This window comes from Caenorhabditis remanei, chromosome III (assembly GCF_010183535.1).
Source record: "Caenorhabditis remanei strain PX506 chromosome III, whole genome shotgun sequence".
Classification (NCBI taxonomy): domain Eukaryota; kingdom Metazoa; phylum Nematoda; class Chromadorea; order Rhabditida; family Rhabditidae; genus Caenorhabditis; species Caenorhabditis remanei.
The window spans coordinates 3,986,315-4,012,310 of NC_071330.1; the positions used below are offsets into that span (position 1 = coordinate 3,986,315).

Here is a 25,996-nt window from a genome sequence, read left to right on the forward strand (position 1 = left end):
TTATTCCTACCCTATAAGTAGGGACCGCAATGAACGTGGGCGGGGTTTTTCATTTTCTTCTCTTGGGCTTAATGGGGAGATTATCAGAATGTTTGACGGTCTGCCCTGAGAGCCCAGAATGCTGAAACAGAATGAAACCTTTCCACTCTTATGTAATCGAGTACGTAGAATTCAATGAACACACCCTCATTTCACCCAAATTTTCAGTTTTCTCAGAAAACTGAAAAAACGTTCTGCTTTTTTCAGAAAAATGTCACGTTTAGGTTGTTCTAGGTCGAACACGCATCGTTTTTTGACAGTTTCTAGTAGTTCTGGACATACTCTAATAGGTTTTGAAAGAAAATTCGGTTCTCGTGCTCTCGAATTTTTTTGGGAGCCTGCTGAACAGCGAGGCATCACACCAAAAAACTTTCTGTGATAACCAATCTATATTCTGACATATTCGTTTTGGGCATCTCTGCAGGTACCTGGGGACAAAATTTGGAAGCTTATTGATTCGTAAAATGTGATTTTTTCAGTATCGGAAGACAACAGACTCAGAGAGAAAATTAGTTTTCCCGACAGTTCAGGTTAAAGCAGGTCAAACACGCATCGTTTCTTGACGGAATCAGATTCTACGCAAAATTTCAATCTAGATCCACTTGGGAACAAAAATTTTCGTGCTGTCAAATTTCAAAAAATCACGTCAAAAATACATTTTCCAATTATCAGCGTCACACACAGGCAAACCGCTGATGATGAAACGCGGGCCAAATGCGGGCGAAGGACGAAATTACGACCAAACGTGTCCCTACGCGGTTCAAAGCCGTTTTGAGGATGAAACGCGGGTGAGATGCGGGCGTTCTCATTTTTGGGAGTTTCTCAAAAGCGCCGAGGATGAAACGAGAATCAAATGTGGATGAGTTGGCACTCATTCATTTTCAATTTTTATTTTATTTTCTTCAATTATTTCGTTTTTCGTGAAAGATTTTTCGCTTTTTCATTGAAAATAAGTTCATTTCAGTTAACTACATTCAAAAGAGGTCTACCAGTTGGACTAAATAGCGGAACATCTTTTTTCAAAAAGCAAAGAGGTAAGTTTTGTTTCGAAAATTGGAAAAATTGAACAATTTTCTTTTCAGAAGAGTTTTCGATTATTGGATTCATGTTTGCAACTGTTAACGCATTACAATAACTGTAAGTTCTCTTGCGTAACACGAAAACTTCGAAATTTTGAATCAACGTTTTTGGTTACAATGGAAATTGAAACACAGAAAATTTAAATGAAACATTCCGAATTTTTTGTAAGTTTTCGGAAATTTCAATCAAAGTTCTAAATCTCTGTGTTTTTTTGTGTTCATACTTCTATTTTGAGCAGAAAAGACGTCTCAAAATTCCAAATGCTTTGCTCTACGAAGTTGAAGTAACCATATTTTGTTTTTTAAATTCTTTTCAATAATCTTGGCAATTGTACTAAAAAATGTCACTTTATGAGTATCACCAAGAATAATACATAACTATAAACTCATTTTTCAGATGATCGTCAATATCTGGATCGTGCCCCGGAAGCAACCCAAGAAGCAACATCAAAATGTCTACTCTCCTTCTCCCTCTAGCATTCTCTCTCATAAACTAGAAAAACCTCTCCGATCTTTCACCAGGAAAGTTCTTCAGAGATGTAACATTCGCTATACTTCCTATCTAAATCGTCTCGAGATTCTTGATTTATACTCCCTCCGTTACCGTCGTCTTAAATCTCAATTAATGCTCCTCTATAAAATAATTTGCGGCGCCACTTTCTTTCCTGAAATCCACTCTTATGTCAGACTGTCTAACTCTAACCGACGACCCATGACCCTCATTTGTATTAGACCACAAGTAAATGATTTCTTCTCTTCCACTGTCCCCATATCTGGAATTCCATCACATCTAATTGCCCTGAATTTCTCTCCCCCGGTAACTTTATCTCCCTTCTTGAACAATCCATTAATCGATTATAAGTTTGATCTCTCTCTCTCTCCCACCCCTATGTATTATATTGCTCACTCACCCGCCTCTCCCATTTTAACGGTCTGTCACTTTAATTGAATTTATCCTTCTCGAAATTCTTCCACCACCACTTTCACAGTTCGGTTTTATAATCCTTCCCCCAATCCTATCTTGCCATTATGATTCTCAATTTTTTTTTTTTATTTGTTCCCCCCACCCCTACCTGGTTTGTCGCCTCGTGAGGGGCTTGATCAGGTCTCTAGTGTATAGTATTGATTATTTTTTTTTTAGTCAATAAATATACAAATAAAATCCAAACTGTCGAATCTTCCAATTTGCTACAATTTTCTAAATTTTTCTATGTTTTTTTCTTAATTGTGAATAAAATAAATATAGTTGTATATTTATACAATTTTTTGTTGCTTGATAACTATTCACAATTAGAAAGAACCAGAAATTCTGATCCGGGGAACCCCTGCCCAAATTTTCCGCTGCCGACCGCAGAGGATGAAAATTGTTCCAAAATAGGACCAAATTTGATGTCTTTTTTGGTATCGTTTTGACACCGAGTGTTCATCCGCGTTTGGACCAAATTTCATCCGGAGCGGTTTGCCTGTGACATTTGTGGTCATTTAGTTCAGTGGATAACACGGGGTGGTTATATTCAAAGGGTTTCTGGTTCGGACTTTCCCAATTTTTGCCAAAATTTGACGGATTGAATGTGAAAACAGAAAATATTTTTTGCGTGGTCAGGAAAACGAAAGAATTCCCCAAGAGAATTCAGTAGAAACCATGGCTGACTAAAAGGTCCTGTAACTTCCGAGAGAGTGAATATTTTCGGAAAAAATTTTGGGAATGTACTTCCATTTACCTGAAGAAAAGGTCAGGATGGAAATTTTAATGAAAAAATGAGTTTTAAAAAAATGTTGCTGTCTCTAGCTATAAGTTTCCTTTTTCCAGTTTCACTCACTTTCTTCAAACCAGTGCCCTCAGAATTAGCGTCAGCAGCATTTCCAATACTAGGATCTTTTCTCTCCAATATATCCCTGAGACAGCTGTTTCTGTAGAGCACAATTGTTTGGCCTTGCTAACAAACCGGGACCACCTCCCTCTCTATCCTCCATAAGATACTGACCATCTGTTCCTCCGTTGCTCGTACCTCTTCTTCTCCTTATTATTGATTTTTTCGTTTTTTTATCTTGCTTATATTCTTTACTTTTTTAATTGTGACCGCTTAATTTTTTCAGATGAACGAGAGAAAATTGGAGCGAAAAAAGAAGTTTATCATTGGGGGTATAATGCGACTTTGCGAGGATACCAACGAACGGAAGACATTCATGCAAAACTACGGCATCCGTGTCAATTATCCATTTTATGATTTGCCCAATGTCGAGATGGAATTAAACTCCAAAACTATTGATGAACTTAAAGAATACGAAACACATGTTTGGAACGTGCATTCGGATGTAATGCATACTCAGCTGATGGAATTCGACGATGATATATGTGTTGGCTATTGTGATTGCATCGGGATGGGACAGCGTTTGAGATTTCTATGGGATGATATGATTAAAGCAATCTCGAATCTGAGGAATAGAACTCATGGCCAAGTTGTTCCGAACGAAACAAAATAATGGATCAGTCTTTATTTCCGATTTTCCATATTCAATAAATCATTAATTTTAAATTCAGATGCGATTCAATAAAATCATGATAGTGAGTGAACAATACACTATGCTAGTTTTCACAGCAGCTACGGCTGCATTATTTGTTTCTTCGTTTCCAGTTTCAGCCTCTTTTTTCGAACCAGCTCCCTCTCCACTAGGATTTTTTTCCTCCATTACATATCTCGGAGGAGCAATGCACAGTCCCTTTTCAGTCTTTCCACGGGGACACTTTGATCCAGGCGGGCCGCTTTGGAAATCAGACAATGCGATTGTACCGCTGAAAAAATAAACAATACGTTTTGACAAAAATAAGCTTAAGAACTTACCGATAGCCGTACAAAAGGATGTCTTCTGCTTTAAACAAATATTTTGTCTCATTGATCATAAAAGGAAATACACAAGATGTTGTTAAGTTACATGAGATAACAGCAGTATGGAGAGGGTAATTATATTCTTGAAAAGGATCTGAAGACGTATTCGCACTGCTTTTCACAAAGTCTTGCCAAATTGCATTACTTTCTTCTTTCTTGTAATAATTATAAACGCGATAATTAGAGCCATGCTTCCAGTCATCACACGATTTGATTTGTCTTTCTTCTTTTTCAAGATTCGGATCGTATTTCTAAATATGGAGAAACTTATCTTGGTGAATAAGCGTGTTATAAAAACACATACCAGTTCGTGCATGTTTGCAATTTGATGCTTCTTAGCGGTTTTTTCTCGTCTGGAATTCAGATCGTCTAGTTGCCATGAATGTTTCCTGATTTCGACGTTGAATTCTGCTTCGGTTAGGCATTTATCAATGAATTCGGCTTGGAATTGACAAGCTGAAAAGTTATTTTATGGCTGCAGGGTTAACTTCAACTAGATCGAATGTACAGGGTGATCCTTTTCCCTGAGAGTTCATCACTTTCTGACAAATTGTCTCTACCACCCTCTCTCCATAATTCCATCCCCGAAGGTTACTTGCACAACTTACCACTGAGAAGGACCACAATAATCGCAAGAAATCCCTTCATTTTGATCTGATCTGTAGATCAATTTTTGATCGAAAGCCAATATTTGGGAGTTCGTACACTACGGCAGTAATAAACGAATCGGAGTTGCTATGGCTTCACATTTTGCAAGGGTCAGTTGGAATGTCGAACAAGGTTCACGTAATTTTTGAAATGTAATCCAACAATTTTCACTGGTTAAAAACGGTGCTACCCTAATGAGTACTGGTCTATAACTCGGGACTAACGTGAGCATTCATCTTTCACATGAGCTGTCCTTGGGTCACTAAAGTCTTCATTACCAAATACCGATTTCAAATGTTAGGTACAGTACCGCTCAAAAGTATATTAAGTTTTGGTTTTTTCAGTTGAAAAGGTCCGACTTTGTGTCATGGTAATACTGGTTGAACCATCAAGTAGATTTTCAATGGATCGTAGAGACCAAAAATAGAGCTCCATTTTTGTAGTTGACAACTTTTTTGTACGAAAACTCCCTAGAGAGTTATGGTCATTTTGAGAGGACAGCTCAAAAATCGCACTAATTTGCACTGAAATAGGTCGATTTGAGGGAGAAATTACTTTGCCGATATGTAAATCTCTAGGGAGTGCTCGGATAAAAAAGTTGTCAGCTACAAAAATGAAGCTCTACTTTTGATTTGTATGATCCATTAAAAATCTACTTGATGGGACAATCAATATTACTATAACACACTCTCAAAGTCGGACCTTTTCAACTGGAAAAGGCAAAACTTACAAGGGAACCCCAAGACCATGCAAATGCTTTTTTGGCTGAAACTTTCAGGATAGGTTTAGAATGGTCTGAAAAGACGTTCCTGAGATTTTTGAAATCCGCCCGACACTTTCAGCCGAGTTATGAGCTCTCAGAGTTTGGCTCAGATTTAACACAGGAAACCTCATTTTCTCACTCTGAGAAAGTTCCCAAAATATGCCTGTCCTCTAGCTGCCACGTTTTCATCTGGCCGGTTGGCCGAGGGGATGTGCGCTGGGGTGGTAATCAAAGTGTTGGGGGTTCGTTTCCCCTTTTGGTTTTAATTTTTTTGTTTTTCTTGATAACACTTTTACCACCGTTTTCGACATATTTTGTCTTCTTTTCTTTGTTTTCTAGTTCAAAATATCACAAAAATTCATATTTCGAAGTTTCAAAAAATTTCATTTTTCGACCAAAAAATCAAACCTGGCTAACTATCTGGACGCAAGATGAAGATTTGATGGAAAAATGAAATTTTTTGAAACTTCGAAATATGAATTTTTGTGATATTTTGAACTAGAAAACAAAGAAAAGAAGACAAAATATGTCGAAAACGGTGGTAAAAGTGTTATCAAGAAAAACAAAAAAATTAAAACCAAAAGGGGAAACGAACCCCCAACACTTTGATTACCACCCCAGCGCACATCCCCTCGGCCAACGCACAGGTAGTTGGCCAGCGACGAAATACGGACCATATACGCGCCCGCGCGCGGACTCCAAAAGAATTAGCTAAGGACGAAATATGTGCGTCATATACGGTCCGTTTCGCGTCCGCGCGGCGGAAAAGTCGCTCCTCTCCCTCCCACCGCCAGCCCCTTCCCTACTTTGTTCCCCGGTTCAGATCGTCGTTTAACAAGGAAGATTAGTGATAAAATTACTACTTTATTTAAAGAAAGATAAAATAACATTAAAAATAATGAAAATAAGAAGAAAACATAACAAATTAGACATAGAAATCACACGTTTGTCGGGCAGTCGTGTCCTTGAAATCCATCGAGATCCAATTGTCGTAGAAGCAACTTTCAGACGTTGATTTCCGTGTTTCCCTTTGTATTTCTGAAAAATTCCATTAATTGCGGAATAAAAAATAATTATAACTTACTTTCGAAAATGGGTTCCTCCCCCGGACAAATACAGATGTCGTGCTTGAGAAGGAGTCCCGACCAATTTTATATAAGTTTCTCACTGAAAAATTTATTTTGAATGGAGAATGTTGAATACTATCACAAACCTTTGAGGAAATCGAAGAATTGGTTCCATTTCAGCTATCGCCGCTGTTTCTCTTTTTGGGATCATCGGACTGACTGAAAACATACTAATTTTACGATCATTTGCATTAAAAATGCGAGAATTTTTCACGAAAAAAATTAATTAAAAGAAGTTTCAATATAGAAAACATAAAGAAAGGCGAAACTTTCGAAAAATAGGGAAAGAAACGTAAAAGCTCCGTAAATGATTAAAAAATTATCATTATCCGAGAGGAGTCCGAGAGCTTCGGAAGAGCTTCTGCAAGCGGCCGCCGCGGCCAGTCCATACGGACTATTTTGCCAATCCATATACGGTCCGCGCTGAGTCCGCGCGCGGACGCCTGCCGCCCACTTCCCCCTTCTTTCCCGAAGTCCACACTGCGTCCATATAGAGTCCGCAGCGGGCCATATTTCCGCCACGGACTCTATACGGACGGAAAATGAGACTGAATCCGCATGCGGACCGCACGCCAACTACCTGTGACCGGCCAGATGAAAACGTGGCAGCTAGAGGACAGGCATATTTTGGGAACTTTCTCAGAGTGAGAAAATGAGGTTTCCTGTGTTAAATCTGAGCCAAACTTTGAGAGCTCATAACTCGGCTGAAAGTGTCGGGCGGATTTCAAAAATCTCAGGAACGTCTTTTCAGACCATTCTAAACCTATCCTGAAAGTTTCAGCCAAAAAAGCATTTGCATGGTCTTGGGGTTCCCTTGTTAATATACTTTTGAGCGGTACTGTAGATCACGAGTTATATGTACCACTCTTACTAATCTCGTGTCGCATAAAAACTGATACCGTTCTCAAATCCTTTCAAGTAGGCTGTGTTTTACTACTTTTCCAAAAAGCTTCGTATCTCCCCGAAGTCGATACTCAGCAAATTTAGCAAGGCGTCCGCAATCCCCTGTTTTCGAAAACCTGATTCTGCTCGGTTTTAATTATCTTTAGTTATATTAGTAGTATTCCCATTTTCAGGTACAGTTTAGCCCGATATATTTGTATAAGGTCATACGATATCCGATCTCAGAAAAAGTTGATTCATCCAGTAATTCATAGCCACACAGAGATATTGTTTCTTCTCCCACCTCCATTTCTCTGAAAATATGTAGATCAGGCACTTCTCATAAAATTTTATCGGTCGCAGGGCCCGTTCTTCTATCTTCGACTTCACCCACTTTGGCTGTCCAGTTTAAGATTTATTTCGCTGCTCGAGCCGATCATAGTCTTGACCTCCACGTTCAAAAGCTCTCTGATCATCTTTTCTTATATTCTAGCAGCTGAAAATCTTATCTTATTCATGATTGCTGACAACAAATACGTAGTTGTATCTAACTATACTTTCTCTGTTTTCTACTTCCTTTTCGCTTTATTTGGCTGCAGATCACAGGATTTTTTGAACCTTTTCAATTGGGGTACAGCTTTTTAGTTAAATCTGAAGATGTTTCCATGTTTCAGGAATTCTTGACAACTACTCAATTCATTTTTCTCCCCATCACATATTTCAATCGGGTAGATTTATTTGAGCTAACTGGAGTATGCATGCTCAATTGGAACTTGGCCGGTAAGCTGGGTTTATTAAAGTCTTTACTAACTTGTAAATTTGTCAGATGTTTCAGAAATGAAGTTTCATAGTAAGAGCGGTGTATCAAAAGTAAGAGATAAAAACAGTGTGATACATTTTCAGTGAATTCGGATTAGTTTTCTTGTTTTGACTACTGGACCTCAATTCTAGACCTTGTACCATTTTCTCCCAAGCCGAGAAAGATTGTAAGATTGGGTGCTTTGGAGTTCAAATATCCGTAAAACTTGTTATTTCTGGAATTGTCGAATTTTTGGAAATTATTCAAAAAGTTTGTAAAACGTCTTTTTCGACTGACTACTGAGTGAGATTTTTTGCAAAATTCACCAAAAAACAGCAATAAGCTTTATTCCAATATTTCAGGCCGATATATGTAATATATTTGAAAAAAAGTTATGATCAAGTTAGTGAAATTGAATATCTTACTGCGCGGAACTGCATGGTGCTGTTCTTAAAGGATGAATAATCAAGTAGAGGGAGAAGGTAGAAGGGGATATGTAAAAATTCATGCACGTTCCAGTTTAAATTATCGAGATCATTCCTCCGAATCGTTCGAAAATTTATTAGACTTGTTGGCATGCCTTTTGATTTCTGACAAAATTATTTCTTTACTGTAGGATATCTTGTTTTTCAGAAAGTCTCTCAACCCTTTCATTGGCTCAAAAGGCGTGTAATCGATTTCTCTGAACTCTTTTGGAAAAAATTTTTTCTCATGTTTTGTCAATTTCTGATCGAAATCCTCATGAAACTTGATGTGACCCTCTAATTCAATGTGACTGGCTTCTCTCAATGCGTCCTCCACGTCTCTCATTTTAGGAGCATCAATGAAACCCAATCTACGACCTCGTCGTTCAGCAAGGATATCCAATTTGAGACAGTTCTCAATTTTCAGCTCCCATTCCTAAAAAAAACGGAAGTGCATATAATGCTCTATAGTTTAAAAGCTTTACATCTTCTCTTTTTAGTTTCCACGTGCTCTCATTGTTTACAATTCAAACTTCATATGCTCAAATTTCCCGTTCAGCAGCAAACTGTTTGGGTTTTATTTTACTACATATATCAAAATCTGTGCATTTTGTCGTCGGGGTGTTCGGTGTCTGCACACAATCGGCGCTACAGTAATCCAAAAAACACAAAATGAGAGATAGAGACGCAGAAAAATGGGGGTACGGGTAGTTTTTAATGGGGAATTCGAATTTGAGCTTAGTTTTCCGAAAACTCAAGCTTCTGAGGATCTTTAGGTCAGAAGTGAATATTTTACATTTAGAATGACACTATTTCCCATCGTCAACCAACTGCCTATTGCAGACACGACTCTTATCTTGTTTAAAACGTTTCACTTCTTTGAAAAAGAGGTGTTGTTTGTAGCAAATAAGTTGACTTCGTTATCCGAACCTAATTTCTAGTCAGAATCTGTGTATCGGTTGTGAAGTGAGTTAATGAGTTTCTGCTGAATTTTCGATAGGTTTGAACTTGTATGTGTTGTTTGCTAATGATCGTTTCACAGCACTATACCAGATGATTTGAAAGCTCATCTAATTTTTAAAAATGTGGCTGTTATTGAAATAAGTGAAGAACCGGAATTTCCCGTTGAAAATGTTTTATGTGAAAAGTCTTTTTGACTGTGGACTACTACAAAAGACTTGCATGTTGAAACGAGCTGGCTCGTAACTTGCTTCAATCTCAATATTGAAAATATACCAAAATGTAGATCTCGGCGAGGTCTATGTCACTGACCTAATCCAGACCGGATGGCAGTTCGTCAATAAGATGCGGGCCAGACAAAAAAGCGAACAACTGCAAGGTTTTAAAAAGTCATTCGGCACATTAGCGACTAGCCATTTGGCTCGGGCTAGGTCAGTGATAATACAGACTTTGTCGAGATCTAAATTTTGATATATTTTTCAGCTCACAATATTGAGTTTGAAGCGAGTTGCGAGCAGACCGGGTCCCCTGTTTTGACCCGTCTTGCAAGTCTACACTGAACTGATAAACTAAGAGTCGATACGTTTTTGTACTGACATGAATTCTTTGTAAAAAGTACATGGCAAACGAGCGATGCATTTTTTTAAATGAAAAAGTACATAAGAAGGTCCACCTCATTCGTAAAAACCTTTAATACTTACGTTCGGAGTGTAAAAATGAAAAAAATGAACGTCTTCTACTTTTCTTCTAGACCTTTGTGGAACGGGTCTCACATCGTACTGAACAAGAGTATGAACTGCCTGGAACAATTTATTTAATTAGCAAAAGTTTACGATTTTCTTACTCTTCTTTCCCAATAATTGTTTCTGTAGACTGGGTTCTCTTCTGGAAAATACTTGTTCTCGCATTTCTTCAGATAATCATTCAGTTTGTGCTGAATATTCATATACTTCTCGAGACGCGACGAATCAAACGTTCTGAGAATTCTCTCAATGTTTTCGGTAGAATGAGTTATGACGCGATTTATTATGCACCGTTTGCTCAACCTGTCCATTCGTCGCTCAGAGTAAATATGAAGTTTGAGACATTCTTCGACCATCAAATCTTGCTTCTAAAATAGAAAGATGGGGAAAACTTGTCGTTTCATAACGGCACACTATCTTTGATGATAATTTACACGGGTTATCACTTACCGTAATAACATAAGGGTTCGAACATAACGTTTCAGATTTTTTATTGATTTCCGGCTTCATTTTAGTTTTTTTTTAAACTGTAAACGTAAATTTGTTTGAACACAACCATTACAAATACGAAGGAGTAGTAAGATAAATTTAATATCAACGGTAGTTGCATACAAACAGATAACACTTGAAGCTAGTAGGGTTCATGCAAAAAGAGACATTGATTTTAACGAGAATCTGGATTAGTATATGTATAAGACAGGTGAGATTTCCATCGTGAGAATGACGGAGACCATAATTATTATCGATTGTTCAGTTATTCTCATAATAGCGTCATCCTAACTGAACCATTTTCTTTAATTTGAACCGGAAACTTCGCATGTCTTTTAATAGAAGTTTGAATAACGTGTTCCAAGTTAAAAATACTTCTTTCTGTGGAAACAGTTGTAGTCAGATGCAGTGTGTGTCTTCGAAAGATTTTCGAAAGATTTTCCGTAAGATTTTTCGGAAAATTTTTCGAAAAATCTTCAAAAATTTTTCGAAGAATTTTCGAAAAACCCTTCGAAAAATCTTTCGAAAAATTTTTCGAACAATTTTTTGAAGAATTTTCGCAAGAAATTTTTCGAAGATTTTTCGAAAAATTGAGGGGTGTTCGGAAATTTTGGGAAAAATCTGGAAACAGGGATTTCGGTTATGGATGAACAGTTTTCAGTTCCGGAGCACATTTGTATTATCGGACACGTTTTGCACCAATAAAATTTTAATTAGAGTCATTTTAGTGAATAAACAAGTCAACTGGCAAGGAACTTATGCGAGGGCGGACACAAATGTGCTCCGGAACTCTAAAATGCCCATCCATAAGCGAAATTCTTGTTACTAGATGTTTTCCGAAATTTTCAGAATCTTCTAGAAACTTCCAGAAATTTCCAAAGATTTTTCGAAAAATTCTTCGAAAAATTTTCGAAAAATCTCGAAAACTTTCGAAGAGTTTTCGAAAAATCTTCGAAAATTTTTTCGAAAAATCTTTCGAAAAATCTTTCGATTCCAACGTTTTTCGAAAAAAAAATTTCGAAAGCACACACTGGTCAGATGAATCAAACCCATGTTGGGACGTGAAATATTTTTTCTTATATTCAGATATAGAAAAAAGAGGATTCGAAGCGTGTCGTCCGTTTCCGGATTGATCCACAAAGGCGATATGAAAGATTTTTTGTCATCGTCAGAGTCAGAAAAAAACGGGTATTCCAAACGTGTCGTCCGTTTTCGGGTTAATTACGATTTACTGTAACACCTAGAAGAGTGGTGTTAAGAAGAGGGTTTAGTCGCCGTTAGGCGACGTGAACCGACTGGTAAATGTTAATGGTAAACGAAAATAAAGAGAATAGATAGTTTGATAACCGATGGCATGGTTTGAGTTTTTAAATACACATTCAACTGGCTTCTGCATCTACTCAAATCTGAATGTTTCTATAATGATTAAATGATAGAGGCTGAAACTGGAAAAGAAGAAATTAATAATAGAGTAGCCGTATCTGTGAACTCTGTTTTTGTGTATTTTTATGTCGCTTTCATGATTTCATCTGAATTTAAAATGAATGATTTATTGAATATGGAAAATCGGAAATGAAGACTAATCCATTATTTTGTTTCGTTCGGAACAACTTGCACATGAGTTCTTTTCTTCAGATTCGAGATTGCTTCGATCATATCATCCCATAGAAATTTCAAACGTTGTCCCAATCCAATGCAATCCCAATAAGCAACACATATATCATCATCGAATCCCATCAATTGAGCACGCATTACATCCGAATGAACTTCTTGAACTTTCTTTTTGTACACTTTGAGCTCTTCCATAGTTTTGGTGTTCAATTCCATCTCGAAATTTGACAAATTATAAAATGGATAATTGACACGGATGCCGTATTTTTGCATAAATGTCTTCCGTTCGTTGATATCCTCGCAAATTCGCATTATACAGCCAATGAAATGTTTCCTTTTCCGCTCTAATTTCCTCTCGTTCATCTGAAAAAAATAAGTGGTCATTTTTGAAAATGTAAAGAATATAAGCAAGATAAAAAAAAAATCAATAATACGGAGACGAGGAGGTGAGTGCAAAGGAGGGGCAGATGGTCAGTATCTTTTGGAGGATAGAGAGCGAGGTGGTCCCGGTTTGTTAGCAAGGCCAAACAATTGTGCTCTACAGAAACAGCTGTCTCGGGGATATATTGGAGAGAAAAGATCCTACCATTGATAATGCTACTGACGCTAATTCTGAAAGGAATGGTTTGAAGAAAGTGACTGAAACTGTTAAAAAATAAACTAATAGGGTAGCCATAGCTGGTAAAACTGTCATAGAGTATTTTTCGATAGCTCCCATGATTTTATCGAGTTGTATCTGAATTTAAAAAATGAATTATTTAAATAAGGCAAATCGGAAGTAAAGACTGATTTTTTATTTTGTATAATTTGGGACAACTTGATCATTGGTTCTTTTCTTCAGATTCGAGATTGCTTCAATCATATCATCCCATAGAAATCTCAAACGTTGCCCCATTCCAATGCAATCCCAATAAGCAACACCTATTTCATCTTCGAATGCCATTAATTGAGTATGCATTACATCCGAATGTACGTTCCAAACTCGTGTTTCGTATCCTTTAAGTTCTTCCATAGTTTTGGAGTTTAATTCCATCTCGGCACTGGGCAAATCATACAATGGATAATTCACACTGATGTCGTATTTTTGCATAAATTTTTTTTGAGATGATTCATATAATGGAAAATGTAACAAAGAAAAAACGAAGATGAATGAAAGCATTTAGATCTCTTTTCCAATTTGTCTGCCGATTTTTCAAATGAAAACTGTATTTTTTCAAAAAAAATTAAACGAACGGAAATCAATCAATAAATTCAAAAGGTCCGTCACCATGGTACATTCGGTTGAGAGGATGGTGAAAGGTGAACAAAGAGAACGAGATACGCAGAGAGAGAACTCTCCGCAATAATGCAATGACGTCATTGGTGAACTTACGGAGGTGTAGGGAAGAAGAAGAGGGATGGTGTTCGGGATGAATAAAAAGAACAGGAGGCACACCGTTTGACCAATTAATTATGATCAAACGAAATTGAATACGATAAGATGTTGAGAAGAAGACGAGAGGAGTTTCTGAAAAAAGTTCACGGGCCGGGCCGGGCCCGCTCGGCCCGTTTTGAAACAGTTTTAGAAACATTTTTGAAAATTTGATGTTTTTTTGGAAAATTTTTGAAATTTTTTGAAAAAAGTATCGTTTTCGAGTAAACATTTAAAATTGAATCAAAATGTGAATATGTATGATAATTTAAACATTTTTACTCTTTTTTTTCGAAAAATTTCAAAAAAAAATTGGTAAAAATAGGTACCCATTTTTGAATCCGGGCCGACCGGGCCGGGCCGGGCCAAGAGGAATTTCGGCCCGGCCCGGCCCGGTCAAGAAAAATCTCGGCCCGGCCCGGGCCGGCCCGATTTTTGACAAGTCTGCTAAAAACATCCCAAATGTGATTTTTGAAAATCAATCATTTTTAAATTGCTCTGTGTTTTTGAGCCTGTTTCCTTCAGTTTCAGAGGAGTTATGAGCAGTTGAACTTTCTCAACATGAGGAAACTTGCAATATTTGAACGAGTGTTATGACAAGAGAAGTCAACAGGGATGTGAATTATTGTTTGAAAATGGTGGAACACTTGCTGACAATTAATACTCTTGATAGATTTGAATAGGAGCTTAGTCAATGTCAGAAATTTGAACTCATTTGCGACTTATGACTTTTTTTGAAAAATTGAATCAGGATATTGGTATCAGTTTCTACATTGCGTACTCCTTATTGCTATTGCAAACTTTCATGAAACGTTCCTTTCACTCTTGTATCGCTATAACAAATCTCAAATTCACCAGAAACCTATATATAAAGTGTAGGTTTTCACCAATTACCAATTCCAGAATCTCTGCTATAAAGTAACAAAAAAAGCGAGACAATAAGCCAAGCGTAGCCAACGAGTCAAGCGTAGGCAATGAGTATATATAGGCAATGAGCCAAGCGTAATCAATGAGCATTTGCCTAATTTTTTCCTTAATTTACGATTTGGAGTCGCTATACTGCTATATGGATCTTTCTTTCATGTATAAACTCCTTGTCTCCAAAGAAATAATTATTCCGAACATTTCTTTTGTAAAATTTTCTAATGTATCTAATTTACGCCGGCATAATTTCCATATACGCTCTCTCCTGTCAAATTCCTCTAAAATAGGTTCCCAATTTCTCATTAACAGAACTTTGCGTTGTTGGAATGCCCTCCCTTCTCACTTTTTCCCCCAACGTCCCTCATCTATTGTTTTCAAATCCCATATTGCATCATATAACTTTGACAATTTTCTGATTCTCAACAATTTTAACTTTTAATGTTTCGTATTTTTACTTCGTATATATTTTTTTTTACCTTGATATGTATAAGCGGCCTTTGGTCCTTCAATCAATAAATATTACTTACTGAATATGCCAAAATGATCCAGATAAGAAATTGATCCAGACAAAATGATCCAGATAATTAAATTAATGAAAATCTAAATTTGATGTTTCATGTAAAATTCAACTCAAACTCGCAAATTGTTACTGTTTTATTGTCGAAATAAAAAAAGTGATACCCGGTGTTTGCGGACTTAATGCAAAATTATTAAAATTAGCATTAAGTCCGCAAACACCGGGTATCACTTTTTTTATTTCGACAATATAATCAAAAAAAATTCGAAAAATTCGAAAAAAAAATTCTCAAAATTATTATTTTTAACAAGATTGTTGATAAACATAATACGCATCCTTTCCCGCATTTTTAGGCTTATTCGGACCATTTTGCAATGAGTTATGTATAACGATTTAGCTAAACATATCATTTTGGGCTTCTGGAGCTGTAGCACGATGTTCAAGATGCACAGAAAGATTCTAACATTATATTTTGTTGTATAACATATACATATATCGTAACATATAAGAACCCCTCAATTTGAAAATTTTCAGTTTTCGAGGTAAATGTCGAAAAAATCGAAAAAATCTGTCTTTTTTCGACAGATTTGCCTGAGATCCTAAATTTTGAACTGATTTTTGACAATTCATACAAAGGTTTGGGTATTAGGATGAAACCAAGATTTTATGTCTTAAACCAACTTGGAGTACATAATTTTTGAAACGTTTGCTGCTGCAGCTTAAATGCTTCCGTTATCAAACAATTTAGATATACAAATATTTATTCAGTTAAATAATAAAAAAAATCAACAAAGAAGTAGACATGACCAAATCCAAAGGACTGATTTCAACTCCGTTGAACTCTCTCCATACAGATTTCAACTCTTCAACTCTGTTGAGTTCTGTCCTTCCATGGGGACACGCGAAAAATGAGATTTCACAATCACAGTAGTCCTTTCACGCGGGAGGACAGATTTCAACTTTGTTGCATTCTGTCTTTCCAACAAAATAGGAAAGGTCACGTGAATAAGACAATTTTGTAACTAGGATGATTCTTTCGGGTGAGTTTTATCATGCACATCCTGGCGACTTCTGATCAAAATAGAGATCCTGTCTGTAAAGTTCATAGTTCTTGTCGAGACTTTGCTCCTTTTTACCTGTCTGAGTATGCATGTTCCTGAGAGTACACATGCCAAATAGATAACGGATTTACAGTGTCTCCTGGTTTATTAGCATTGATATTTTTACTCGATATTCTTCTACACACATCTTTTATAATTGTTCCTTTTGTTCATCGCGTTAGATTTTATTTTTGGTAACCTGTAAAGAACATTTTTTCAGTGAATAAGGGTACTTACCTGTCTTGTTGAATGCACTGGATCTGTATTCCCTTTGAAAAAATTCGGATAGCCACGTTTTTCTTAGAAATGATTTTAAAATGTTCTAATGGTTTATCACGTGGCATTTTGAAAGAACAGTACGAATTTCCACAATATTGCCAACGTCACGTAAAATTAATTCGAATACAATAATTCATTTCCAAGAGAAACAAAAATTTCGTGGCAATCCGATTTTTTTTCAAAGAGAATACAAATCCAGTGCATTCTACAAGACAGGTAAGTTCCCTTATTCACTGAAAAAATGTTCTTTACAGGCTACCAAAAATAAAATCTAACGCGATGAACAAAAGGAACAATTATAAAAGATGTGTGTAGAAGAATATCGAGTAAAAATATCAATGCTAATAAACCAGGAGACACTGTAAATCCGTTATCTATTTGGCATGTGTACTCTCAGGAACATGCATACTCAGACAGGTAAAAAGGAGCAAAGTCTCGACAAGAACTATGAACTTTACAGACAGGATCTCTATTTTGATCAGAAGTCGCCAGGATGTGCATGATAAAACTCACCCGAAAGAATCATCCTAGTTACAAAATTGTCTTATTCACGTGACCTTTCCTATTTTGTTGGAAAGACAGAATGCAACAAAGTTGAAATCTGTCCTCCCGCGTGAAAGGACTACTGTGATTGTGAAATCTCATTTTTCGCGTGTCCCCATGGAAGGACAGAACTCAACAGAGTTGAAATCTGTATGGAGAGAGTTCAACGGAGTTGAAATCAGTCCTTTGGATTTGGTCATGTCTACTTCTTTGTTGATTTTTTTTTATTATTTAACTGAATAAATATTTGTATATCTAAATTGTTTGATAACGGAAGCATTCAGAAATAGCTGTAACTGGACACTATTTGAAAAAAGACACACAAATAAGAAGAGACTATTTCAAACCAAATTTTCTGTGTTTTTGAAAATTTTGAGACAAAAAATAGCGTCTTTCACATGTTTCCCAAAATTCTGAAAAAGTACAGATTTTAATGATTTTTTCGAAATTTACCTCGAAAAGTGAAAATTTTCAAATTGGGGGGTTCTTATATCAAAAAATCAGCCGAAACGGATCACCTTGGTTTATGTGTAACATGGCCTGGTGGCTTGAGCAAGACATTGTCTCTTAAGCACTTTTGCCAGGCCCGGAGCATGTTCTTCCTTTGACTCACTCGCAATCAAGATATCCTAGATGTACACGAAAACGGATTTGCCAATCCATTCCCCCCGCACTTGTTCCATCGCTTCTTGAAATATCGCCGGGCTCGTAGTTAGCCCAAACGGGATGACTTGGAACTGATATAGTTCATTCAGCACCGTAAACGCAGTCTTTTCCTTCGGCTCCTCTTTCATCGGAATCTGCCAGTACCCCGCCATCAGATCCAACGTAGTAAACCACTTCTTTCTACCCAACGCTTGCAATGTAGACTCGATATGAGGCAGCGGATGCGCGTTCAGCTTTATCACTGCATTGAGCTTCCTATAATCCACACACATTCGGATACTTCCATCCTTCTTCTTCACCAGCTCTACCGGACTTGCCCACGGCGATCGGCACTTCTTGATCACTTGTCTCTGCTCCATATCCTTTAACATCGCCCTCAGCTTATCATGAAGAGCTAACGGCACTGGTCAGCACTTTTGACTTTTCGGTTTTTCTTCCTGCAGCTCAATTCCACACTTCACCATGCCGGTTTGTGTCAATTCACTCTCCTCTACTGCGAACACATCACTGTACTCCTATAGGATTTTTGGAATCATCCCTTTAGGAATTTCCTCATTTTCCTTCTGGATTCTGACCACCTCTTCCACTCTAGCATTCCTCTCCGGCACCTTCTTCTTTTCTAAATTCATCATATTCACCTCCTTATACTCCCCATTCTTCTGCAGCTCCCACTCTCGCATCACTTCTCCCGTTACTTCATTCTTCTTAATTCTATTAGGCTGGTGCATAAGTTTCTTTCTTTTTTAAGGTTGAACTTTGACTCACGGTTTCTAGATACTGTGATTGTTTATCGACCCAAACTTTTTTGCATTCTAATGACCTTCTCAGTGGCTAACAAATACAGTTTTAAGTTGGTGCCGAGACATTCCGCTCGTTAAAACGATGGTTTTTTTCTGTGGTCAACCAAACTCTATTTTGGAAAGTTTTTTGGTTCTAGTCGACATTGGTATCAAAATTTGACGATCTTAATGGGGAACTAAATGAAAGTTATAGAAAAATACTTTATCTTGTTGTCAAATTTTAGTTTTCGGTCAGAACGTTAAAGGCGAAAAAATTATGATCAGACGATTGAGAGCAACTAGAAATCATTGTTCAGATACGTTCAAGCATATTACAGAAACATCTGAGAGAGCATTTATGCCAAACTACATATGTGTAAAAGTTAGAAGGCAACATGAGTAAGTGATTTCAGAAAAAAAATGATAAGAAAACCATTCAATTAAGTGATAAAACGTGGGTCGCGTGTTTGCTATGATTTTTGAGCTTTTAAGAAATTTTGTGTAGTAGACCTGGGTGAAGTCTGGGTCTCTTCTCAACGCGTTCAAGCAAGTCAGAACTATCCCCTTACAAGTAATCAACAGTAGATGCATTGCTCTAAAAATGTGCAAAAGATCTAGTGGATTGATTCAGAAGCACGAGTAGCAGGCTTCATCAATCTTAAAAATCACGTGATTTTGATGATGTTGAGTTCGCGCTTCCTGTGAAAAAAAGCAAATTGCTTAATCATCTGAAATAAAATAAATTCAGAAACGTCAATGCCTACTCTACTCAATAATAAACATTTCTACCAATTTCCTTAGTTTAAGAAAAATCGAAAATAGTCACACATCAAATTGCTGATCCTCGCCGTTCTTCAGCGACCGGCACTAAACTACAGTTGCTTAGTTCAAATGTCATTATTAATTTTTTTAACATAATTTTTCTAGCTTGTTTTAATTTGGAATAGATCAATCATTCTCGTCAACATTTTCTGAGAAAAAAATGAAGACGAAGAATGGTACCAAAAAGGGTTCCTCAAGTATTTTGACTTGTCTTCGGCTGAGATTAAGCAGATGACGGACGTCATGTCACAGGTATAATCACAATAAGTTATAGGTACTAAATAACTATATTTCTCATTATGTGATTTATTAGCCTTCTAGAAATTTCATGACAAAAATGATCCAAAAAAAAGAAAGAAACTTATGCACCAGCCTGATAAATATCTTTTCTTGCTTGTTATAATTCCAAATAGCTCACCTATTCTCGTGAACATTTTCTAGGAAAAAACTGGAGTCAAAGAATAGTACCAAAAAAAGGATTCCTCAGGTGTTTTGACTTGTCTGCGGCTGAGATTAGGCAGATGGCGGACGTCAAGTCACTAGTATAATTACAATGACTTACAGGTACTAACCAACAACATTTCTCATTATGTGTGTTATCGGCCTTCAAGAAATTTCATGACGAAAGTCGTCTAAAAAAGAAAGAAACTTATGCACCAGCCTATTAGTTTAGATCTTCTTCTATCTTATTTTTTTATTGTTTCGAAATTTGTTGTCTATTTGATGTACTAAACATTTTTCCGAAATGATTCATTTCAGACTAATTTCAGTGCAAACGCGCTCCCTCTGCGTGCTTTAGAGAAAAGAAGCGCAGCGGTGTTGGAGAAATGCGTCAGTAAAGCATTTAAAAATTTTTCGAAATTTTCCACAAAATTTGAGCAAAAAACTATTACTGCAAAGCCAGTTTTTGATGAAGAAAAACAGAAAAAGGTCGAATTTCAAAAATTCAAACTGATAGCTTTGAAGAACACCAAAAGAACTATCAGAAAATGACTAAATTCTACTTTTTCGTGTTTTATTCGAGAAGGCTATCTGTATTTAAATTTGAGATATTACAAAATCACTAGAAAGAAAATGACCAAACACGTTGAGGCCCATGCTACCTATGCAAACGCGCTCTGAAAAAGACATGGTCCGCAATACGTGGCGGTGAACATTAGAATCTATTTTCCTACAGAAAATTTTAGGATACGTGAAAATATTTTCATTTCCACGTAGTTTCTCGTTAGAGCGTGTTCGCATAGGTAGCGTGGGCCTCAACGTGACCAAAGTGTTAGTAGAAGTACAAAAACACTTTTTCTCGCCTCTTATCTGTATTTTCAGTGAGTCATTCAAAAAATGACCAAAATCACATTTTCGAGCAGAATTCTCACTTTAATATAACGTTCTACAACACACGATCTCCCAAAGTCCGAGTAAGAACTGCAAGGAAATTTTCGATCTCCCCTCACGAAAAATTTGAGAAAAATTTGAGAAATTTGCAGGTCTAAAAATGAATTTTTTAGTTTTTAGCGTAAAGCTAAAGATGGAAAAGTCACTTCAATAAAGGTTAATGTGAAACCATGATATCATGTCTTTTGAGTGTTGTATTTGATAATTTTACACAAAATTTTTTGGCGAGTTCTCGGCTTCAAACTGTATCCAGTGCTCTATTTCTTGACGTTTCCACCTCTATTATAGCTCAAAAAATCCGCAATAAACAGATCTTGATTTATTATGGATGGGTCACTTTTTTGCCGAATAACTTTCGAGAAATAATAGAAAAACCGATTTTTCAGGCCAAAACTTCGATCTGTATCAGCGCCTTTATTTTTGCTCCAAAAATACTTTTCTTTTTTCCGAAATGTTGCTTTTGCCTTTCTCGTTATTTGTTATGGACAATGTTCACTTTTTATTTCCTTTATTGTTCGTAATTTGAATAAAATCAAAATTTTCAGTTGAAAAATTAATAAAAAATTATTTTTGACTACTGTAGCGCGCGGCCTCTGCGCTCCAATGAGAACTTTCGCTTGCAGTTGTTTTTCGGGGTTTGGGAGACTGTGCAACATTCTAATTTCCAGAAAATTGAAACTCCTTATCTCTTTGATCTTCCCTTCTTCCATCCCATATTCGATCAATTATCTCTCCACAAATTGATCTACTTCGCGATCGCTGCGTACGGTACAGTATCGCGGTATTGTATGGATAGAGGATTCAATGGGTTCACCGAGATCAGACGACAGATTACCGAATCTTGTGGTACTGCTGATTCTGGAGACACTTGCCCCGGGTTTACGGCTGTCCGTCATGAGGACGAGGCGATTTTGATGGTGTCAGAGGAACGTCGAGCACGGAGCAGTTTGTTATAGCGGGCGGAGACTGTGTTTAAGGGTCAGGTCTGTGTTATAAAAAGTTATAAAACACGTCCAGACCTCCATTTTCATAGTTAGCAACATTTTCCCACGAACATTTCCTGAAGAGTTAGTCAGTTGAAATCAGGAACGGGGTACCTTACTCCGGAGTGCTATAACTTTCTAGGGACCACCCGTACCCAAAAATGGAAAGAGATAAAATTGGAGCCCGTGATTTGCTCCTTTCAGTAAGAAAAAAGTTGGAACTATTGAACTAGGCCAACCTTAAGACGGGATTTTAAAATATGCAATATGCGGGCATGGAACTCGTCAATATCTATATTTTGGTATATTTTTCAGCTGATAATATTCATTTTGACGCAAGTTACGCGCCGGCCCGTGTCGGCCCGTTTTGGCCCGGTTGACAAGTATGCCGGGCTGCTGACCTGGCCGGGCCAACAATAATTTTGATTTCGGCCCGCCTTGTGACAAGTCTGGTATTTATGTGTGTCGGTTCGTGGGATTTCTTCAATAAAATCTTCATTATAAGAATGTTGCTCTTTCAAGTTTTCTTCCAAGGGTTTTCGTTTATACTTCTCGTTTACCGCATACTTTGCAGCAGCATTCACAGCATCTAATGAATCGACAACAGAATATTCTAACAAGACCTTTCCAAATCGTACTGCATGCACAACGAGTCGCGAGCCACACGAGTTTTACCCATTGTCCAATCAACCAATTGCATGAAGAGAAGTAAAAAAAATAGAGTGAAATTAATAGAAGACCTCCTGAGGTGTAAACAGCATATTCAGCGAGACAGTCTTTCGGTAAGCCATCAACACGGTACGGAACAGCGGCTAGAAGGGATGCACTGATAATCGCCACAACTGTGGCAATTTTCGAGGTTTTCATCTGAAATCAACACTTTAGAGACCGGAATATACTATAAAGATCCTCGCCTCAAATTTGATGTCGGTTTTAGGTATTTGGATCGTCCACAAAGAATCTCTCTTTTCCTTTTTATTCTGATTAGGTTGTCTGTAAACAGACAAATGGTTGCTATCAAACTAGATAAATTCAGGAAGAAATCGAGTTCACATCCTCTCCAGGATGTTGGCCGACAACTCGGTTTTACAATGATTTATCAACCAGAGAAAAGTAAGCATACCTTGGGTTCTGCAGCGTACTCAATAAACCACTGAATTCCTCCCACTCATCGTCGTTAAATGACTTTACGAAGTTAAGAGCCATCAGCGGCTTGGAAGTTATTGGAGTTAATGGTAGCTGAAATCATTAACTGTTGTTTGGAATGCAAAAAAGTATACATTGGTTGTCGAATCCGACATTTAAGTTGATTGGAGCTTGTATTTGTATAGGAATGACTTTGATTTTCTTTCCTTTAACACATTTTCCCAATAGCATGAAAGCACAGTAGCCCAAAAAACTAGGGGTCACGCGAGTTTTCGTTTTTAATTTGAAAAATCTTATTGTTAACTATTTCTTTCAAAGGTGGATTCGTTTGTGCTTAGTATATTTCCTGTTAAGCGGTTCTCGTCAATCTCGAATATCTCAATTTGTAATTTGTCCTAGATTACGTCTCTTTCAGAGTTGGAATTCCGATTTCCGACTTTCTTTATTCCATAACGGTGGAATTTAGGAAAGTAAACTTCGCAAAAATACAAGGAAAAATGGTCTAAGAGGAGAGAAAATAGGCTTTTCTTAAGCCAAAAACTAATTTTCTACTAACTTTCGCGAATTTTATGACCTTTTCTCTTGGAGTTTTTGAATCTTTGCGAATAAATCTTCTTCCGACTTCTGACTTCCGTCTTCCGGACTTTTTCCCACTTCCGACTTCCGACTTCCATTTTCAAAATTTCACTTCCGACTTTTGACTTCCGGCTTCCGTTTTCAAAATTTTATTTCCGACTTCCGTTTTAGAAAAAATCATTTCCGCGCAACTCTGGTCTCTTTACATAGTTTCTTCTCTGGGAGAAAAAATTAATCTTGAAAAATACTGCTTCAATTATGCCTTACTACTTTTAGAAAAAAGCTTTGTATCGCCCAGAAGTCGATGCTCAGTAAATTTAGCATTGTAAAGGTGCGGGTAAGCGCTCAAAGATGTCCCGCGATCTACCTTTTCCGAAAACCTGATTCTGTTCGGTTTTTGTTATTTTCAGTTATGTTAGTATATCTTATATCTTTCCATTTTCAGGTAACTTTCGCCCGATTGATTTATAAAAAATTATACATTATCGAATCTGTAGTGATTCATGCAGTGATTCTTAGCCCCAGAGATTTTCAAACTGTCTCTCCTCTTACTTCCATTTCTCTGAAATCGTGTAAATCAGGCACACGCCCACATCCACTTTCCAGTTTAAAATTTATTTTTGTTTCTTTAAACGATCATGATCATGACCTCCATTCTCAAAACCTCTCTGATCATCTTTTTTTATATTCTGGCAGCCGAAAATCTCATCTTATTTCTGATTGCTACCAACAAATACGTAGTCGTATCTAACTATACTTTCTTTGTTTTCTACTTCTTTTTCGCTTTATGCGGCTGCAAATCGAAGAATTCTCTTAACCTCGTTGGGGTGCAGTTTTTCAGTTAAATATGAAGATGTTTCCATATTTGTAGGATTTCGATTTATTCTTGGTGGTTTTCAGAAAAAAAAACATTTTTACTGACAGTGTAAAGTTTCTGTTGAAGTAGATCCTTTGCAAATTCTTATTTATGTAAGCTTTCTGTATCCCGAAATGTATCTTCTCTGTTTTACATTAATTTTCAATTTTTCCGTTTGAATTTTGATGACTCACAACATTGTAAAGAAGTATTGACTTGTTTATCGGTTTGGCTCCTCCCCTTTTTCCCGAATCTTCCATTCCATTGTACATCGAAGAGTCGCTTGTCCCGTCTTCCAATTCATCTCTTTTCGTTTTTTTTCCTTCTCTGGTGCAAGTCCGATTCTGATGTCAAACTATTTGAAGGTTTTTTTCCTGTGCAATAGTTAGCCGATTCCATAAAAGCTCCCTCGGACCTATCTCCATCCACTATTCTTCCCACCCATAACAAATACAGTAGCGAGCATAGTTGAGGGCAGATTCATACTTTCATGTGTAACTCAGCTGAATCGTGTCCGTTTTGAATAAACTTTTTTTTGAAAGATTGCTGAAATATCCAGTAACAAGAAAATAAGTTTTTTGTAAAAGTTTCAGTTCTGATTTTTTTCAATAATTGATTTTTCCTGATCGTGATTTGAAAATTCGAAAAAAAACTTTTTATTTTTCTCTTGGAGTTATTTAGTTTTTAATGTCAAAATGATGGAAAATGCTCAGATAAACAAAAAATTATGTTGAATTGATTTCTAAAACCGTAAGCATCGTGCCAGAGCTCCAGAAGTCAAAACTGGTGTCCTCGGGAAAATAATCATAACTCATCAAAAAATGTTCCATATTAGTCAAAAAATGTCCAAAAAAACGTGTTTTGAGTTCTTCTACAGACCAACATTAAAAAATCAAAATTAAAAAAAAAATAATTTTTCTAATTTTTTTCACTCAAAAATTTTTAATTCCAATTTTTTCCTATATTTCCGATATTTTCTGGCTATAAAACGAACAAAAAACACAAACATGTGCTTTAATATTTTTGATAAAGCACTTTGCATGCAGTATTTGAAACGTATGTTCGTTTTATAGCCAGAAAATATCGGAAATCCAGGAAAAAATTGGAATGAAACATTTTTGGGTGAAAAAAATTTGAAAATTTTTATTTTTTTTTAAATCTTGATTTTTGATGCTGGTCTGTAGAAGAACTCAAAACACGTCTTTTGGTACATGTTTTGGCTAATTTGGAGCATTTTTTGATGAGTTATGATAATTTTCCCGAGGACGCCAGTTTTGATGTGTTTGTAAAAGCGATAATAAATATGAGCTTATCTGTTGACCACTCTCGCATTTTATTGTTTCCTAGCTTCAAGATAATATGGGGGAGCTGGAATCGAAATGTTCTTGTTCAGATGGAAACTATATTTGTATTGTGGTTCCTTTTTTTGTTAATACTGATTGTTTGTAGTTCTATCGTAGTCAGTCCTTCTACAGTACATCCTCTAGATGACGGTTGTTTTGTACTTAAA

General features: G+C 36.7%; 5 protein-coding genes across 5 annotated transcripts; 1 reads left to right on the plus strand and 4 right to left on the minus strand.

The window, feature by feature from the left end:
* Positions 1 to 3,266: 3,266 nt before the first annotated feature.
* GCK72_008956 (uncharacterized protein) lies at positions 3,267 to 3,602 on the plus strand (the record flags this gene model as incomplete). Its single annotated transcript, XM_003099488.2, has 1 exon — positions 3,267 to 3,602. The coding sequence occupies one exon, from the start codon at positions 3,267 to 3,269 to the stop codon at positions 3,600 to 3,602; it is 336 nt and encodes a 111-aa protein (XP_003099536.2).
* A 54-nt stretch (positions 3,603 to 3,656) lies between these two features.
* On the minus strand, positions 3,657 to 4,654 carry GCK72_008957 (uncharacterized protein; the record flags this gene model as incomplete). Its single annotated transcript, XM_053727132.1, has 4 exons — positions 3,657 to 3,912; positions 3,962 to 4,257; positions 4,311 to 4,462; positions 4,615 to 4,654. 4 exons carry the CDS (start codon positions 4,652 to 4,654, stop codon positions 3,657 to 3,659), a joined length of 744 nt encoding a protein of 247 aa, XP_053586709.1.
* Positions 4,655 to 8,759: 4,105 nt separating this feature from the next.
* On the minus strand, positions 8,760 to 10,902 carry GCK72_008958 (uncharacterized protein; the record flags this gene model as incomplete). Its single annotated transcript, XM_053727133.1, has 4 exons — positions 8,760 to 9,125; positions 10,351 to 10,449; positions 10,494 to 10,760; positions 10,843 to 10,902. The coding sequence occupies 4 exons, from the start codon at positions 10,900 to 10,902 to the stop codon at positions 8,760 to 8,762; spliced, it is 792 nt and encodes a 263-aa protein (XP_053586710.1).
* Positions 10,903 to 12,468: 1,566 nt separating this feature from the next.
* On the minus strand, positions 12,469 to 12,804 carry GCK72_008959 (uncharacterized protein; the record flags this gene model as incomplete). The annotated part of the gene is made up of 1 exon (XM_053727134.1): positions 12,469 to 12,804. The coding sequence occupies one exon, from the start codon at positions 12,802 to 12,804 to the stop codon at positions 12,469 to 12,471; it is 336 nt and encodes a 111-aa protein (XP_053586711.1).
* Positions 12,805 to 13,285: 481 nt separating this feature from the next.
* GCK72_008960 (uncharacterized protein) lies at positions 13,286 to 13,582 on the minus strand (the record flags this gene model as incomplete). The annotated part of the gene is made up of 1 exon (XM_053727135.1): positions 13,286 to 13,582. The coding sequence occupies one exon, from the start codon at positions 13,580 to 13,582 to the stop codon at positions 13,286 to 13,288; it is 297 nt and encodes a 98-aa protein (XP_053586712.1).
* Between the last annotated feature and the right edge of the window lie 12,414 nt (positions 13,583 to 25,996).